Source organism: Phoxinus phoxinus, assembly GCF_949152265.1.
Source record: "Phoxinus phoxinus genome assembly, chromosome: 7".
Classification (NCBI taxonomy): Eukaryota; Metazoa; Chordata; class Actinopteri; order Cypriniformes; family Leuciscidae; genus Phoxinus; species Phoxinus phoxinus.
The window spans coordinates 1,743,195-1,761,551 of NC_136882.1; the positions used below are offsets into that span (position 1 = coordinate 1,743,195).

The window sequence follows — 18,357 nt, forward strand, 5'->3', positions numbered from 1 at the left end:
TCGGCAGGTCGTTCGGTGTGGTCCTGTGGGAGATGCTGACCGGCGAGATCCCGTATAAAGACGTGGACTCCTCCGCCATCATCTGGGGCGTGGGAAACAACAGTCTTCAGCTCCCTCTTCCTGACAGCTGCCCGGACGGCTTCAAGATCCTGCTCCGGCAGTGCTGGTGAGAGAGGGGGGAGAGGGGAGAAAGAGAGAGAGAGAGAGAGAGAGAGAGAGATTTGATTTTTAATAACAAACTTTATTCAATCATGATATAAAGGAATACATATTACAACAATTTCAAATCCACACAAGTTCAAAAACTAACTCCTCCTCCACAACCGTACTGAAAACAGGATTGTAACACCACTGTAATTTAAAAGTTTCTATATCATTCATTGCATTGTAATACTTAAACTCCACAACAATTCTTGACTCGATAAAAGCTTTAAATAAGACTGTAATCTCCTGACCACCACTATTTTCTATTCTGTTTTTCCTTGATTTATAAATTGCGAGCTTTGCCTGTCCAAACAGAAAATTAAGCAGCTGCCATTTAATCTTTTGCTTTTGATTTTAACCTGCCCCTACAATAAACTCATCTGGTGTAAACTTTTCCCCACATTTATCACACAACAAATCCAACAAATTAAAAAGCGGTTTAAGTCTTTCACACTCCAAATAACAGTGAAAAAAGGTTTCTCTAGATTCACAAAACACACATTTATCATCAGTATCTGGATTAATGACTGAAACACAAGCGTTGACAGCCACAGCCCCATGTAATATTCGCCATTGTAAGTCACCCGTTTGTTTGGTCAATGGTGGTTTGTACAGCACTCTCCACACAGGTTTCACATCATCTTTCAACCCAAGCTTATCCCTCCACACTGTATCAACCCTACCATTCAGTGTTCCTTTATTAAAAACTTTTACAAAGCATTTATACATCACTTTCCCTTCGACTACATTCAGATCCAAATCTTGCAGTCCGTTGAGATCCAACAAAGGACCTGACATTTCTTTTAAGTCTGGTGTAATCCCAAGTTTTGGAAACGGGTCTCTTATGTCCAGAGTCACTCTTCCATTCTTAAAATCCCTTATTAAAGTCAATTCCTCCTTTGTCAGTCTTGTTTTCCACATATCCACTATAGTTAGTGTGTGGCGCATTGACCTCTGACCCAACAAAGTAGCTACTGCATTTATATCGCTCATCTCAGGTCCAGCCACATGAACTATGTGCCTCAATGCCACAGTTTTAGAAGCACACAGTATCTGCGTAAGTCCCAGAACATTCTCACCCGCAATATCCATGCGAGCTCCTCTGATTAGGGGTTCTTCGAGTAGCCAGTACAAAGAATTGGTCTCCTCCAGTCTGCAAACATTTAAAAGTCCCCACACTTTGAAAAGTTCACAATAAAATCGAGGCACTCCAGCCATACGTAGTTGTTTAGCATCCATTAGAAACAGCGCAGCATCCAGTCCAAGCCCATCTACTGTGTGTAAAATCGTTTTTGCCATCTTCCTCCACACGAGCTCAACAGGGCCAGTCAGAAATTTCTGAATAAACTGCAGACGAAAGGTAGCATGTCTGCTTGGTAAGTGCACCAAGCCTTGTCCTCCCTCTTCTTTCGGAAGGAAGAGCACACTTTGGGGAACCCAGTGTAAACAGTCCCCAAAAAATTCACTAGGATTACCTGTAATCGGGACAGTAGTCCAACAGGTGGTTCCACACAGGATAACCTATGCCACAATGTAGAGGCAACCAAGTTGTTGATTATTAAAACTCTCCCTCTAAATGACAATTGTGAGTGAATCCATTTCCATTTTTTCAATTTTCCATCTATTTTTTCAATCACCCCTTCCCAGTTCTTTTGTTGGGTGTTTAAATCCCCAAGATGTACTCCTAGATATTTTAAACCTTCTTTCTTCCAACTCATCCCACCAGGTAGTTTTGGCATCCCTTCCTCCCATTTCCCAACAGCCAATGCTTCGCTCTTCTCCCAATTAATTTTTGCAGCTGAAATTATTCCAAAATCATTAACAACAGAAACCAGCTGATTAATATCTTGTTGCCCATTTATCAAAACCATAACATCATCGGCATAAGCTGAAATTTGATGTTTTATATCATGAGACAATGTTAAGCCTTTAATCCTATTTCTTAATTTATTCAGCATTGGTTCAATAGCTAAGGAGTAAAGCATACCAGACAGTGCACAACCTTGTCTGATCCCTCTACTAGCTTTAAAAGGGGCGCTCAAACCACCATTGACCTTCAGTAAACTCTCAGTGTCCTGGTACAACACTCTTATCATGTCAACAAAGCCAGAACTAAACCCAAAAGCTTCCAGGGTGTCCCATAAATACTGATGCTCGACTCTATCGAAAGCCTTCTCTTGGTCAATAGAGATAAACCCCAAATCTACCCCTAAAAGACTCGAAACACTTAAAATATCTCGTATGAGACAGACATTATCAGTGATTGACCTACCCGGCACACAGTATGTCTGATCAAAATGAATGACCTGCCCCATCACTTTTCTCAGTCTGTTAGCCAGAGTCTTAGAAAGGACTTTAAGATCAGAACAAAGCAAACTCACAGGTCTCCAGTTCTTGATCTCCTGCAAATCACCTTTTTTAGGTAGCAGTGTGATCACTGCTCTCCTACAGCTCAAGGGCAAAGAGCCATCAGCCAAACTTTCATTTAGGACCGCCAGCAGGTCCTCGCCCAGCACAGCCCAAAACTCTTTATAAAACTCAGCTGGGAGTCCATCCATCCCAGGAGCTTTCCCACTCTCCATGCCCTTGAGAGCGTTCAGAAGCTCCTCTTCCGAAAGGGGCCTCTCCAGCTCTGCCTTTGAGTCCTCCAGGACAATTGGCAGACCTTCATAGAAGCAAGCAGACAACTCCTCGTCCTTTCTATATTCACTACTATACAATTTTTCATAGAACTGTACAGCTCGTTTTCGAATTTCAGGTGTCTTTGTCAATTCCTGCCCGTTTTCAGAGCGTAAAGAGTGAATATAGCGACTCTGGCCATTCTTTTTTTCGAGACTAAAGAAAAACTTAGATGGGGCATCCATTTGCGTTAAGTTTTGAAAGCGAGATCGGACCAAAGCCCCCTTTGCTTTAATGCCGAGCAAATCTGAAAGAAGAGATGTCTTAGTTTTAAGTGTCTCGATATGTCAGTAATCTCTGCTAACCCTTGTGCCTCCGTTATTTCAGATTCAAGTTTTTTCATTGATCTAGTGATGTCCCGAGAGACACTGAAAGTATACTGTTGACAAAGTACTTTCACTTCAACCTTTCCATAGTCCCACCACTGACGTAAATTCTCAAAACATGGTTTTCTTAATTTAAAATCATTCCAAAAAGAAACAAAAACACCTCTAAAATTCACATCACTTAACAGGGAAGTGTTAAAATGCCAATATGCACTCTTTGGCTTCACATTCGTTATAAACACATTACATGTGACTAGACAATGATCAGAAAAACCAGTTGGTGTAATAAAACAACTTTTCACAACATTAAATTGATGCTTAAAACAATAAAACCTATCCAGTCTGGCTAAAGACATGAAATTCTCTCTATTATGCAACCACATGTATTGTCTTACATCATTATTTAGATCCCTCCATAGATCACATAAACTATGGGTCTCAATCAGTTCATTTAAAGCACGACTTGAAGCAACATGAGGTTCCATATGATTCCGATCTAGTCTATAGTTTCCTGTACAATTAAAGTCTCCACCCAAAAACAGAAAATCATCAGAACTACAATTCTGTGGAATTGTACTTACATTTTTGAGAAAGAGTACTCTTTCGTTACCATTTGTTGGTGCATAAACATTAATAAAAACAGCCTTGAATTTTTCAAACTGAGCCCTTACAAATATTAGTCTGCCAGGTATCACATGTTTAACCTCACATGAGACAGGTGAGAGATTCTTAGCAAAAAGGACAGCCACCCCTCCTCTAGAAGAGCTCATGTGTGTAAGAAACACTTCACCCTCCCACTCTTTTTTCCATTCAATTTCATTAATACAGTCACTGTGTGTTTCTTGGACAAACGTTACATCAATATTCTTTTGCTTTATAAGCTCAAACAGCATTGCTCTTTTATGTATATCTCGGGCTCCGTTCAAGTTAAGAGAGCTCACCCTCATCACACTCATTAAAATAAATAATATGAGGGAACATAAACCAAACAAAAACATGAGAAAACAGCGATTATGTGGTTTCGAAGCCATCTTCAGTTTGTACTTCTAATTTCAGTTTGGAAACAAGTTTCTTTAATCTGTATATTTCTTGAACTAAAAATTGTTCCCCTCCTTCACCTCTCATTAGCATTGTCGCGGAGTTAATAAACATTCTGCGGTCAGCAAAAAAATCCTCAAACTGGACATTTTTCTCATTTTTCGTTCTTTGCAGGAATGACTTTATTTTGTCAAAGTTGTAGTCACTGCGGCGACTTCGTCCTGACTTACTGTCAACTACTTCACCATCAGAATCATCAACCATCCTGCCTTCAGTATCAAGTTTTTCAGATTCTGTTTTTGTTTGTCTGCTCATTTTACTCGTTTCTGTACTCTTCCTATTTCTCTTTCTCTTAGTATTGGGTACTTTAAAAAGAGTTTCTTCACTAGCAATGTCTGTCACCATCTCTTCCTCCTCTACAATACACTCGGCCACATTAACAACATCAGTGGACACTGTAACCAGTTTTTTCTCAGCGTTTTCTGCATTCCCCCTCGCAACAATAGACACTGTATCAGTTTCTTTCTCCCCACTTTCTGTACTCCGCCCCGCGGCATTACTGCCATCATCTTCACTGACAGAATCCTCCGTCACCATCGCGCTACTGTTACCAAAGTGCTGGTTAACAGCGTTCCTCAAACCCCCCACTCCTTAAACTTTCCTTTGTATTCTTTTCAAACAATTTTGAAACCAAGAACCCCAAAACAGGGACAGTGTAGAAAGAAAGAAGAGACTCACTCACACCGCAGCACTCTCACGCACACACGCCGACTCCGCCCACTCACTCACAGCATCCGCTCAGAGAGAGAGAGAGAGAGAGAGAGAGAGAGAGAGAGAGAGAGAGAGAGAGAGGAGGGGGGGGAGAGAGAGATCATAAACATAACTATGTTTTCAGTGGTGTATAAAGGCCTTACATAATGAACCGTCTTCTCTACACACACCACGGGTCCCCTTACATCCACATGTTTCTACGGTGGCCCTGAACGGACAAACGCGCTTCGTCACTATGTTGTTCTTCATGATGAGAAACTCGCTAAAGTCAGCGAATAAAACACTGACACAATGATGAACAAGTAATAATAATACTCGCAATAATACTCGTTTTACTGAATAATAAAGTAAATCTAATTTTTTAATTTATCTTTGTAAAGAAACCTCATAACTGGCTACTCTCTGCTGTCTCAGATGACATCACTTCCTGTCGGCCACCGTAACTTCTGTTGTGTGCAGTTCACCACCTCACCACTAGATGCTGCTAAACTTACACACTGCACCTTTAAGTTTGCTAAAGTGTACTTTTTGTCACAAGTAAAGAAAGAAAGAAGACAGAAGAGAATAATGTGGAAATAGATGGCGACGAGCATAATGTGATTAACGGACTCACATGATAAACTAATGCATGAGTGTGTGTGTGTAGGAACTGCAAACCCAGAACTAATGCATGAGTGTGTGTAGGAACTGCAAACCCAGAACTAATGCATGAGTGTGTGTAGGAACTGCAAACCCAGAACTAAGGCATGTGTGTGTGTGTGTAGGAACTGCAAACCCAGGAACCGGCCGTCGTTCAGGCAGATTCTGCTGCATCTGGACATCGCCTCAGCAGACGTGCTGTCCACGCCACAGGAGACGTACTTCAAATCACAGGTGAGACGCGCGGCACACACTACAGCACTACCGCCCCAAATATTACAATTATAGCTAAAGCAAGAGATGATCATTGATTTGATGACGATGATTTGAGATCCTCCGTGTGTGTGTGTATGTGTGTGCGTGCGTGTGCGTGCATGCGTGTGTGTGTGTGTGTGTGTGTGTGTGTGTGTGTAGGCGGAGTGGCGTGAGGAGGTGAAGCAGCACTTTGAGAAGATTAAGTCGGAGGGCACGTGTCTGCACCGTCTGGATGAAGAGCTGATTAACCGGCGACGGGAGGAACTCAGGTCAGCAACGGTCACATGACCCAAAACATGCTTGACAGAGACGAACTGGAGGGAATGAACAGAGGAGAGTAGATGACTACTTTCATTTTTTTTATTCTAAAATAATTGGGTTAATTAAAATAATAATTGATAACGATAAGTATCATTATCGACCTGATAAGAAAATTGGACCGATATATTAAAGTCGATAAATAATGTGTTATTTCCTTCAGATGTTCAACATGATGGTTCTGAATTGCTTGAAATATGACTTATAAATAATTGCTTTAAACCACTTCAAAAAAGGAAAATACATAAGTAAAGTGCACAGCAAGTCTGTCATATCGGCTACATAAAATTATAATGAGAACATTATAATTGTGTGTTTGGGACATGGCTTGTAATGGTGAGATTTTTGTTTTTGTAATCAGGCTCTCAAAAATTAGGAATAAGCTTTATCAGCCAATATATATATATCAGTTATCAGCTTTCAAATATAAATAATTATCGGTATCGGCCAAAATGTTAATATCGGTGCATCCCTAATCAAAAAGGTTCTATATGAGAAGAAACATCTTCAATGATTGCATAATACTCTAATATTTTACAGGTTTTTAAATTTTCTAGTGCTAAGGTATGTTTACAAGCTGTTTAATTAATATAATTTATCGGTAATGAAAAAATTAATCAAAACAAAATGAATGATTTAAACCTAAATGCATAAAATAATCCCATGATGGAAAGGTTCTATACGTGAAGCGTCTCTGTAGAGTGAGGTTACGCAGTACGCCATGTTTAGAGCTAGCGCAGGTTTCGAGGGCTGAACCTGAACTGTGTCATAAGAGCGAGAGGAAAAGAGCGTGCACATGTTGCTGAGCACGCCTCATGTTCACAGGCACGCGCTGGACATCAGGGAACACTACGAGAGGAAGCTGGAGAGAGCCAATAACCTCTACATGGAGCTCAACGCCGTCATGCTGCAGCTGGAGCTCAAAGAGAAAGAGCTGCTCAGGTGATTCACTGACATGTTCTGGTGCCCGGCCATCATCTGTACAGCAGTAGGAGATCATCAACATCTCTTTACAACACCAGAGCTCTCACCAGACATCCTGAACAGCTCTAGATGCAGAGCAAATAAAAATAATAAAAGAGCTGAAAATTGCCAACTTATCAAAGGCGACATTCCCTCTGTTTATCACCCTTTCAATAATACTATACCATAATCATTTAATTACACCTCATATCCTGTGACATGATAGTGAAAAGAGATTGACTTATCTATAAACTATAAACCACTGAACAAAGATACTGTATTTACTGTAGCAATGGACAGTGTGTAGCTATGTAGGATGCTTGTTCTTTTCCGGTGTTCTTGACCGGTCTGAAAGGACTCGCATCATACCATGTCATGTTACTTTCAGATAACTGAAATGCATCCAAATTAGATACATTTATATTTATGTTTATTAAGGAGGGAACAGTGTCTGGATAAGAAATATCCCAGTCTGTTCAAACATCACCCCTCGACCACAGTGGACAAACTCATCAAGAAGAGAAGCGTCCCTCAGAAACTGCCGTCTCACGGCAAGAGGTGAGAGGAGTCACATTCGGTCATATGTACAACACATAACATGGACGTATGTCAAGGTCAGGGTCAGTCTGTCTAACACACAATGTTATGTGGGGTAGAAAGGCTTTGTCTTCTATGTGACTGTATGAACGTGTGTGTGTAAAACAAACAGCACTGTAAGTTGTCAAGAAATTCCAAGATACAAAGAATATGTACATAATAAATGTTTAGAAAATAATATTCAACATTTTCTACAAACACGGACACGCAGAATTATGAAAGACACTTTTCTAAAAAAAGGACATTACTGATACATTTTGCACATAAAGTTGTAATCGAATTTGAATAATGGCATTTCAGAACCACCAAACCAACATTTGAGATACTGTGGAGCGATTGGTCTGCTGGTTAGTCCAGTTATCCAATCACATCCTCTATTGAAGCAAAACCACATGAGGTTTTTTTTTTTTTTTTTTTTGTTGCACATCGAGGGATTTATTCGCTAAATGTGTTTCCATGAACAATGATATTTTAGTTTTAGATATATATTTTATATTAAACACTATAATAATTATCACTAGTACTACTGAATACAATCATGCAATTACACTGTAAAAGCCAATTGACACTCAACAGACTACGGGCGTTGGTCAGCTCTCGTTTTCGCCAATCGAACATTCGTCTGCATTCGTCGGGTCTTGGAATCTGAGAAGTGACATATTGTAATTTGTTGACTGTCGGCGTCTGTCTGTGCAATGTGAATTTGCCTTAACATGGACACTGCAATATAGCCAGGGAAAACCCAGACCACTTCCGGCAAATTTAGATTTGCTCTGCAAGTGGGTCTGGAAAAGAGCCCATTGAAACCCATTTCCAATCCGTCGAAATCGCGGCACCAATCAGAAACGTTGGGGCGGGCTTTACACGATGACGACAGAGCAGAGACGGTGACGCAGATTTTGTACATTACAAAGATGGATGCCGCCGTGGAACATCACAACATCACTCGTTCGAACCAGTTATCGCGTCTGTTTCAACGATTTAAAATTGTCATTTTCGTTTACACAAACAGAGAATTGCTGAGAGTCTCAGATGTTTCTCCGTCGCTCTGCATACGTCATGTCATTCATCGCTCTGATTGGTTTTAGATCTATGTGACGTCCGTTGGTGACGCCCCTGTGGAAATTAATTGTTTATGGAGCTTTGCCAGACCCTTACTCAGTTACAACTGAGAGTGGTCTGGGTTCTCCCAGGCTAACTGCAATATGTAAAGTGCCACCAAAAAGAATGTTGAGTAACTAATGACTTCCTCTTTAACTGCCATATCCAGACCTGACCTCCTGAGGTCAGAGATCATTCTGCCCAAGATGGACGCCGGTGTGATGCAGGTGACCGTCCCGCCGTGTGCAAACCGAGGACCTACCTCACCTAGTCGGAACCGCAGGGTGAAAACACGTCATCGGAGGGGTGGCAGAGGAAGCAGTGGGGATCTGTCAGGGCCTAAGCACCCTTCTGCCCCTGCTAGCCAAGAAAGAAAGCCCCCGCTGTCCAACACGACGGCGCCCGCCGCGCCCCTCGCTGAAACGGCTTCAGTGGGCGCCATGAGGGAGGGCCAGCTGGAGCCACCCCCGCTGAAGCTGTCCTCGTCCAGCCCGGATCTGCTGTGCTCCACCCGCCACGCTGAAGATGGAGTCAGTGGTGCCGCCACCACTGAAGCCCTGGTCAGAGAGACCAGCGGCGGGGCTGAAGCGGGCGCCGGTCTGGACGAGACTCCGCCCAGAAGTGACACGGCCAGTGAGGACGCCGCTTCCCTGCCGTTCTCCAGCAGCCCTGATTCCCCCTGCTGTGGCAGAAGTGGAGCGGTGGGCAGAACCCATGCCGAGGAGAGAGAGGAGGGCACCAGCGCCGTGCGATTGCCCAGAGGATCCAGCGGAAGTCATCTGACTCCATCAGCCATACTGTATCGAGCTGCGATCACACGCAAACAGGTACGCATCTCTCTATTCCTTCCACAAAAGATTTCATATTCATACTTCCAGTTCAGATTTCAATAGATCTAAAGGAAAGGTACATATATTTGGTCCCATGATGGGTCACCATTTTTCGAATCCTTTTATATTTCCTCTTGTGCAGAAAAAACGGCAGGATTTGCCCATTTTCCTATAAACACATGTAATGGATATTTATTCAATCATGTGAAAATGTTTTGAACAAAGTGTGTTGAATTCCACCAGCGACGTGGTGTTTCCTCTGAAGAAGAAGAGGGTGAAGTGGACAGTGAGGTGGAGTTACCAAGAAGACGGTAAGAACATCATTATTTATTCTTTCTGGAATATGTTCTTGTGAATTATGATAGTTGGAAGTTGCTTTATTTGTAAAGCTGCCTTTCCCAAATCCATAATTAAATAATGTCTTCTTGCTTTGGCAAATGCACATGCAAATAGGCTGATTGAGTGTGATGTATTTTGAGTTATGTCAAAATGGTTGTATTTATAATATGAGTACAGACACTACTGTGCAATATAGCAATGGCACTACAGTGGGAAACTCTGATGGAATATAACTGGTATTGATCACTAGTTTTGTTACTAGCTGATGATATTTAAAGGCTGCTTGCTAGCCTGACTCAAAGGAGATATTCTGATCGTGAGAAATGATGGTGGGGCCAGTGTAGGCACGATATGGGCTGGAGGATTCAGATAGGGCCAACATGGAGCCCACACAGAAACCCATTTAGGGCCCATAATGGGGCCAATTCAGACAGGGCCGACATGACCAGGTGACCAGGTTCGATAACTGTGTAAAGTACATAAATGATTAAATGACTTAAATTCAGCTATAAAGCAGCTCTGCAGAAAACAGTGATTTCATCATCCAGCTCAGTTGCTTTCTAATCCACTAGTGTCAGTGTAGTCAAATCAGTAATATTGCTGAATATTAAGTGTCCCCAACTAAGCAAGCCACAGGGGACAGTGGCAAGGAACCCAAACTCCATTAGACAGAAATGGAGAAAAAAACCTTGGGAGAATCCAGGCTCAGTTCTCCTCTGGCCAACAAACGAACACGGTGTGATTATGATTCAAGCTGCATCACAAGTCAGAAGTCAGATTGTGGATCATAGCATTCAAAATATTTGATCCAGTTCCTTCTGCTTGAAGATCAGATTCATCACGCTGGTATGGAGATGAAGCTGACCATAGGTCTGTGCAGAAGACTTGTCTGGTTCTTGTGGTCTTTGCTGAGGATCTGTGCCGTGTCGACGAGGTCTTCACAGGAGATTGTCTAGTAGACACAGTCTCTGCTGACATTCAGGGCTGCAAAGAGGTCGTGTCTAGGTGCAGGTCCACCTTCTGATCTGGATACGGCCCGGATACGGCTGACTACGGTAACCTCAGGTCAAGAATGAGACAGACAGACTAATATTAGCATAGATGCCATTCCTCTTAAGATGTAACAAGTACATCTAGTGTTATGGGAAGTGTTCCCGGTTTCCGGTTAACCTAAGTCAAGCAGCCTTACAATCAGAAATGTGATAATGAAACAGAAATGAGATAATGTGTTATGTGTATGCTAGGTTAAAGAGATGTGTTTTTAATCTAGATGTAAACTGAGTGTTTCAGAGAGAGTGCTTACCGAACAACGCTAGGAAGACTATTCCAGAGTTTTGGTGCTAAATAGGAAAAGGATCTACCGCCAGCAGACGATTTTTATTATTCTAGGTATTGTTAACTGGCCAGAATTTTGAGATCGCAATAGACGTTAAGGAATGTAATGCGTTTAGAGCTCGCTAAAGTACTGAGGAGCTAAACCATTTAGTGCTTTGTAAGTAATTAGCAAGATTTTGAAATGTATATGTTTAATGGGGAGCTAATGGAGTGTTGACAGAACCAGGATAATATGGTCATACTTCCTGGTTCTGCAAAGAACTCGAGCTGCTGCGTTTTGGACCAGCTGTAGTTTGTTTGTTAAGCGTGCAGGGCAACCACCCAGTAGAGCATTACAATAATCTAGCCTCGAGGTCATGAACGCATGAACTAATTGGTCCGCATTTGTCATTGAGAGCATATATCGTAATTTAGATATATTATGATGGAAGAATGCAGTTTTACAGATGCTAGAAACGTGGCTGTGGCGAGGGTAACAGCCCCCCCTGGGCGGTGCTCTGGAACCGGCTGTCCGCTCTGCCACTGGCCCACTCCTCCATCGGGGTGCTGGTCGGGGTGTGAAACCCCCTCGTGACCTAGGGAGTGGGACAGGTTTAGAGGGGGAAGAAGTGGGGGAAAACACAGGAGAAGAGGGGGAGAGAGACCCCCTGCTGGTAGGGGGCACGCCACCATCTGGTCCTCCGCCAGTTGGATGGCTTGGTTCAGCGACGTCGGGCGGTGGCACTGGACCTTGGACCTTGGTCTTCCTTGGAAGCCACGCCATGAACAGCATAAAACAATTCAACACTCAAATACTCTTTCCGTTATCACAACGACGTCGGGCGGTGGCACTGGACCTTGGTCTTTCTTGGAAGCCACGCCATGAACAGCATAAAACAATTCAACACTCAAATACTCTTTCCGCTATCACAACTTAAGGTCACTCTTTCCGCTTATTCTCTTTCCACTGCATAGACCATGACGTGCAAGTCCTCAGTCCTTCTCTCTCTCTCGTCCCTTCCTCCACAGCGGCTTATATTCGGTCTCTCCACGCCAATTACTGCAACAAGACACAGGTGTTCGTCATTTGCACTTGACCTACTTATGCACCGCTCGTCTCCTTTCTCTCTCTCCCGTTACAGACCTCGTGGAACCACGCCCCCCTCGCCACAATGGCTTTCAAATGAAAGATTGGCATCAAAGAGCACATTCAGGTTCTTAACCGACGAAGAGGACTTGACAGAGCAGCCATCAAGTGTTAGACAGTATTCTAGGTTATTATGTGTAATAATTAGAATCTCTGATTTTTCAGAATTAAGTAGTAGGAAATTATTAGTCATCCAGTTTTTTATATCAGCTATGCATTCTGTTAATTTTGTGAAATAGTAAGTTTCATCAGGGCGTGAAGAAATATAGAGCTGACTATCATCAGCATAACAGTGAAAACTAATGCCATGCTTCCTAATGTTATCTCCTAATGGTAGCATGTACAGAGTGAACAGCAACGGTCCTAGTACTGAGCCTTGTGGTACGCCATACTGAACTTGTGATCGATAAGACATCTCTTCATTTAATGCTACAAACTAATGTTTTCTGTTGCAACATCGGAACATGGAAGCAGAACATTCTTCTGCTATGCTGAGGACTTGAAACTGATCATGAACACTATTTCTATAGCCATCTTTAGTGGTAGATGTGATAGGTCTACCATATTTGTATATACAGACTAGATAATGATCTGAGATGTCATCGCTCTGCTGCAGAATTTCAACGCCATCAACATCGATTCCACGTGACAAACCAATTTAGGGCCCATATTGGGGCTAATTCAGATATGACCTATAGGGCCGACTTATAGTTAGTAGAATGACTAAAGTGGACCACAAAATAAAGTGCTAACAAAATGTTATTTTAATACATCCGTTTAATTGTTTGTATGTTCTCTAATGTCCAATTTACAGACGGCCAACCAGTATAACCAAGTGCCAATCAGTATCCACTTTCAGCTCAGAGAACCTGTCGGTTTCAGAGGGAGAAGAGGGCCACACCACTGACCACTCCCACAGCGGCACACCAGATGTTGTCAGTACCAACACCGACGAGCGTCTGGACGACCGCAGCGATGACCTCATCTCCCAAGGGTCTGAGATCCCTGTGGATATTATAGACCCCACTCTCTCTGAAAGAGAGGCAGCTGCCCTTGAACAGGAGAGAGCCAATTTTGACCTAGAACAAAATATCCAGGAGGTACTAGTATTGTGTAAAAACTTATAACATGCTAGCCACGTTTACATGGATACCTTTTGCTTCAATTGGAATGAAATTAATGAATCTGAAAGTAGCATGGCTAACTCTTGCCCTTAAGATCCACTTTCCTGTAGAGTTTAGCTCTAACCTTAATTAAACAACTGAACAAGCTAAACAAGATCTTCAGGATTACTAGAAAGCTTCAGGAAGGTGAGTTTGACCAGGAATGGAGATGAACTCTGCAGGACAGTGGAACTTGAGGGCCAGGCTTGGGTTAGATCAACTCTAAATAAAGCCATCTGTGGATGAGAATCCAAAGCAAGGACTGCTTGACCGCGACAGACTATGTTCAACAACAGCAGCTCGTTCCGTGTGTCATTTCGCCATTTCTACATGATTGCACATGCTATAACTTTAACTTTTCCACCCGATCAAGTCTTTACATATCCTATCGAATGGGTTAGAAAAGGATTGGGCCAATTCATTCCAATTAACGTGGTTACATGTGATTTTTTATTCGAACTGGGCTACTAGTTTAATTGCAAATATTAGGGTCCATGTGGACGCAGCTAATAACATCGCCATGAGAAAAACAAATGCTGCTTTATTGCAGGGTTTTTCAGATCTGGCTCTGGACATCCATTGTCCTGCAGTTTAGCTGATTAAACACACCTGATGACTGGAAAACTACAGGTAGGAGAGTTTGATCAGGGGTGTTTCCCGAAAACTATGGTTGCAAGTTCCGTCGTTATCAGCATACTTCAATGAGTCGGTGTTTCCCGAAACTGAACAAGCTCTAGTGCGTAAGAACGAGCCTATGATTGAATCTGGAAATAAAGCAAAATAACTGAGAAAAATAGGAGATAGTCCTCAGATGCCATGTCCGTAATTTATAGCTAAACATCTAGCATTAATTCGATCTCAAACAGATTCATTAAAAGAAGTTATTCTCCACCACGTGCGTGACATCATTATCCAACATGGATGAACCACCAATTTGCGACAATATGGTTTCAGAAAACAGTCTTGACTAGCTAGTTGGTTTCTTCAACGATGCATCGTACTATAGAAGTGAAGCAACGATGTACGGGAAACACACCCCTGCACGGTGAACCTCCAGGACCAGACTTGGAATACTCTGCCTTCTTTTTACAGTTCTTTCTCAATGGCTGTGTTTGTTTAGTCCACCGCTGAATGGTCAATCTTACGAGCATCACATAATGTGTTCAAGACTTTAATCCTGCTCTCTATCCTGTTCCCAGACTCGCGCATTATGTGAGGACTCGGACTGTGACAGCGCTGAGCTTGACCAATCAGGGAGCGGAGAGCCGAGCCGTCCCCCGAGTGCAGGAGGCTGGGGCCAGGGGCCACAAAACTGAAACACACACACACACACACACACACATGTGAAACCGTGCAATCAAGCACACACAGGCATCACACCAGCACACACTTTCACTTTAGGTTGCACCAAAGCAAAACTGATTTTCGTGAAACACGTGTGTGTACACATCATCTAAGAAAGGCAACGATACAACAGTAAACACAAAACGTCTAGCCACACAAAGAACAAATACACTGACACTGGTCATAACAAATTATAGATCACAAACTGCCTCGTGTCCAGGACATAGCCACGGAAAATATTGGAAGACAAGTAGTGCAGCAAACTAGATGAGACGAACTATGTGAAAAGATCAATGCAATTAAACACTTCAGGGCATTCCCATAAGCAGCAGTGATGCTTTCGTTAGGATTGTGTATTTACCACGAGAGCGCCAGAATCATGTCCGTTACTGTGTGGAAGGCTTGTGGCTAGCAGGACGATTTGAAGTCAAAGAGTGTAGATCGATTTTGAATGTGTAGAGCCGAATGAAACTCCTGATTGCAGGAATCTTCCTCCTTCGGCCTGGATAAAGTAGTTGCGCCAATAATCCGTTCAGACGTGACGTAAATGAAGTGTGTTGCTCTCGGATTGGGACTGACTTCACTACTATGTACAGATGCTTCCTTTCCAAAGCATTTACAAGGTGCATATACAAATGTGATCTATTACGACTATAATGCCCGGAGTTTATGTAAATATATATTTAGTAATCTAAGTCTAAGAATACAAAAGAAAACTATTTGTTAACGTAATTTAACCAGAAGACGGTCCAGTTTGGACTCTTCTCTCCTGTGCTTGTGCCACTCGACCACGGCAGCTCAAACTGGTCTGGAGATCAGCAGATCGCTGTGTAAATGTACAGTTATACAGTCAGGTGCAGGACCTTTGATGCAAGTATACATGAACACAGACTGAGCGGCACATATAAACGTACACGATCTACGACACGGAGATATCCGTTCCAACTGTCCGCTCTCCTCTGACCTCGGATTATCTTTCAATACTTTTTTCTTTCGTAGGGACATGCAATATGTACATTTCAACTAATCTGAAGAAAGCACTTTTATTTTCTGCACTGTAAAAATAAAGTAAAACAAATAAATGACAATTAAAAAAAAAATGTATATGAATTTTAGCTTGCCAGATGTAGGTCTGAGAAGGGTAACGTCCTGAAGAACAAAATGCATGATATACATTTTTATGTATTTTAATTTTTAAATCGATTGTTTTTATACATCTAAAGAAATGTTTGCACCTTTTTTACCTTGAATGTGTAATGTTGTGTTGCTTGTAGGCACTTTACAGTAGGATGTTTATATACAGTACATGATCACTTTCTCATGTTGCACTGAAAATGTATTTAATGATGGTTCCATAGATGCAAACCTCCAGAAACAAGAGTATGTATGTACAGATAACCTTTCAAAAGGTTTTTGAAGATAACACCTCAAACCACATCTTTTTTCTTTTTTTTTCTGATGAGGAATGGAAATTGGACAATTGAACATTGGCAGCTGTATTCTGACTGAAACTCAAAAGTCCTCGAATTGGTTACATTTACATAGACAGCAATAATCTGACTATGACTAAGAAATTGCTATGTAAAGAAAAAAATGCATTTTTCTGGCATATCTACTAAAAGCATGAATGAACTGAGATTACTGAAGTCATGTAAACACCTCAATCCATCATCCTACAGCAAACCATCTGATGACACATTTTATGTTTGTGAACTTGTAAAAATAAAAATATATAATTATTAAATAACTGCTAAGCTACAAAATAGCCTCAGATATACTGTTTTCCTAGCCTGACTCATAGCAGGACAGTGCTCATATTCATACTCATATTCTAGGCAGAGTGTGAGTCTGATACTGCTCCATAGGGCTTTGATTATGAGTCGTGTCTTAACCGAACAACAACTCTGCACTCAATTGGATAGACCTACAACCAATCAGAGCACTTATGTGTGCACAAGTGACATATGTTGAGCGACGCATAGTTGTCAACAACAGAGCTCAACTGCACGCACGCTGGAAGTAGTAGTAAATTAATGAGTGTAAACGATCTTTGCGAATTTAAGAATTGGCGGAGTACTTACAAGCACGAATAGCATTTTTGAGAGAAATAAAAAAGGTGTATGTATATACGAACAAGTTCTCCGTTTAGGATAGATCTCGACAATAAAGCAAATAAATCTTCTCGCATTTGTTGGCCCTGTCTCAACTTTATAACACGGTTGCAACGCGACTCGACTGATTTAAGTAAAGACGCTGAAAGAGACCCGGCTGAAGAAGCGTGTTCATCTGAGGCTGGAGAGAAAAGAGATCGTGAGCGCATCCCTTCCACTGGTTTCCATTGTGTCCCATCTTCTTAGCGACCATCGGAGCCGGCTGATAAATTAAACTTTTGCTGAATCCCGTAGGAAGGACGGCAAACACATCTTTCCGATCGACAAATGCCTTGATTGCGGTTCTCTGTTCGTCTTTTTAAATGAAAGCGCTGTCGATTTCTTCTATAACAGACGCGATAGCGGAATCTAAACATCTCAGTCCTCCAGCTGCAGCCATCTTTGTTGAAAACCAATTCAACCCAACCGCTCTTTGATGATGTGGTGATTATGTAACCGCAGATCATCTGTCCATCATCGATTAAAGCCCGCCCTGGCAATTTGATTGGCTCTGCCTTCTGGGAGCCGAGCATAATTACTCCTCAACGGATCGAGTCCAGACCGAACTTCGGGCTGGCACCCAGGCTACTGTTTTCCACTATTGTGCAAACTTCGGTCAGTAACCAGGCTCTAGAAACAAGAATCTGAATCAAAACAGCTCAACGGTATTATTGTCTTGTGAGGAGACAGAAACTGAACCAGACTATTGCCTTCCATATAAATGTGGCTAATGCCAGACATGAAGCCCCTAGTATAAAGAACTACAAGTAAGGGCCACACCAAACCAACGCCAAAGAACTAGCGCTGATGAAAGCCGACTGCGCTGTCGCCTGCGTCGGGGCAAAAAAGCCCAATGCCAATTCTACACGCTGAATCGTCCCAAAAACGGTGCCCGACTTGGTGTTTCCCGGGCTTAAATGCTGACTGAAGATTCATATCCAAACTTGTGAAGATAGTTGGTTTAGTCTTGGTCAGTGGTGCTCAAACGTTTTCAGTGCAAGGCTCTTTGTGAGCTGCATCACTTTTGGTCCCCAAAGAAAATTCCTGACACAAAACAGCCTCAAACATACAACTTTAATTAAAGCAATTAAATTATACAATTGTCTCAAAAATAATTGATACAAAAAGTCTAATATCTGTGTGTTTTTTCCCAATGTTCCAAAGCAGTGAACACTGATT

At 42.1% G+C, this 18,357-nt stretch overlaps 1 protein-coding gene across 2 annotated transcripts in view; it reads left to right on the top strand.

Moving 5' to 3' along the window:
* The window catches only part of map3k12 (mitogen-activated protein kinase kinase kinase 12), a 33,407-nt gene extending 16,620 nt beyond the window's left edge, over positions 1-16,787 (top strand). For both annotated transcript variants that reach the window (XM_079619435.1, XM_079619436.1), the window contains 9 exons: positions 8-166; positions 5,783-5,891; positions 6,072-6,181; positions 7,056-7,172; positions 7,632-7,751; positions 9,061-9,718; positions 9,965-10,032; positions 13,336-13,621; positions 14,884-16,787. In XM_079619435.1, coding sequence (XP_079475561.1) covers positions 8-166; positions 5,783-5,891; positions 6,072-6,181; positions 7,056-7,172; positions 7,632-7,751; positions 9,061-9,718; positions 9,965-10,032; positions 13,336-13,621; positions 14,884-15,000 — 1,744 coding nt within the window. In that variant the 3' untranslated portion in view covers positions 15,001-16,787. The remainder of the gene's footprint in view (positions 1-7; positions 167-5,782; positions 5,892-6,071; positions 6,182-7,055; positions 7,173-7,631; positions 7,752-9,060; positions 9,719-9,964; positions 10,033-13,335; positions 13,622-14,883) is intronic.
* The last annotated feature ends 1,570 nt before the right edge of the window (positions 16,788-18,357 follow it).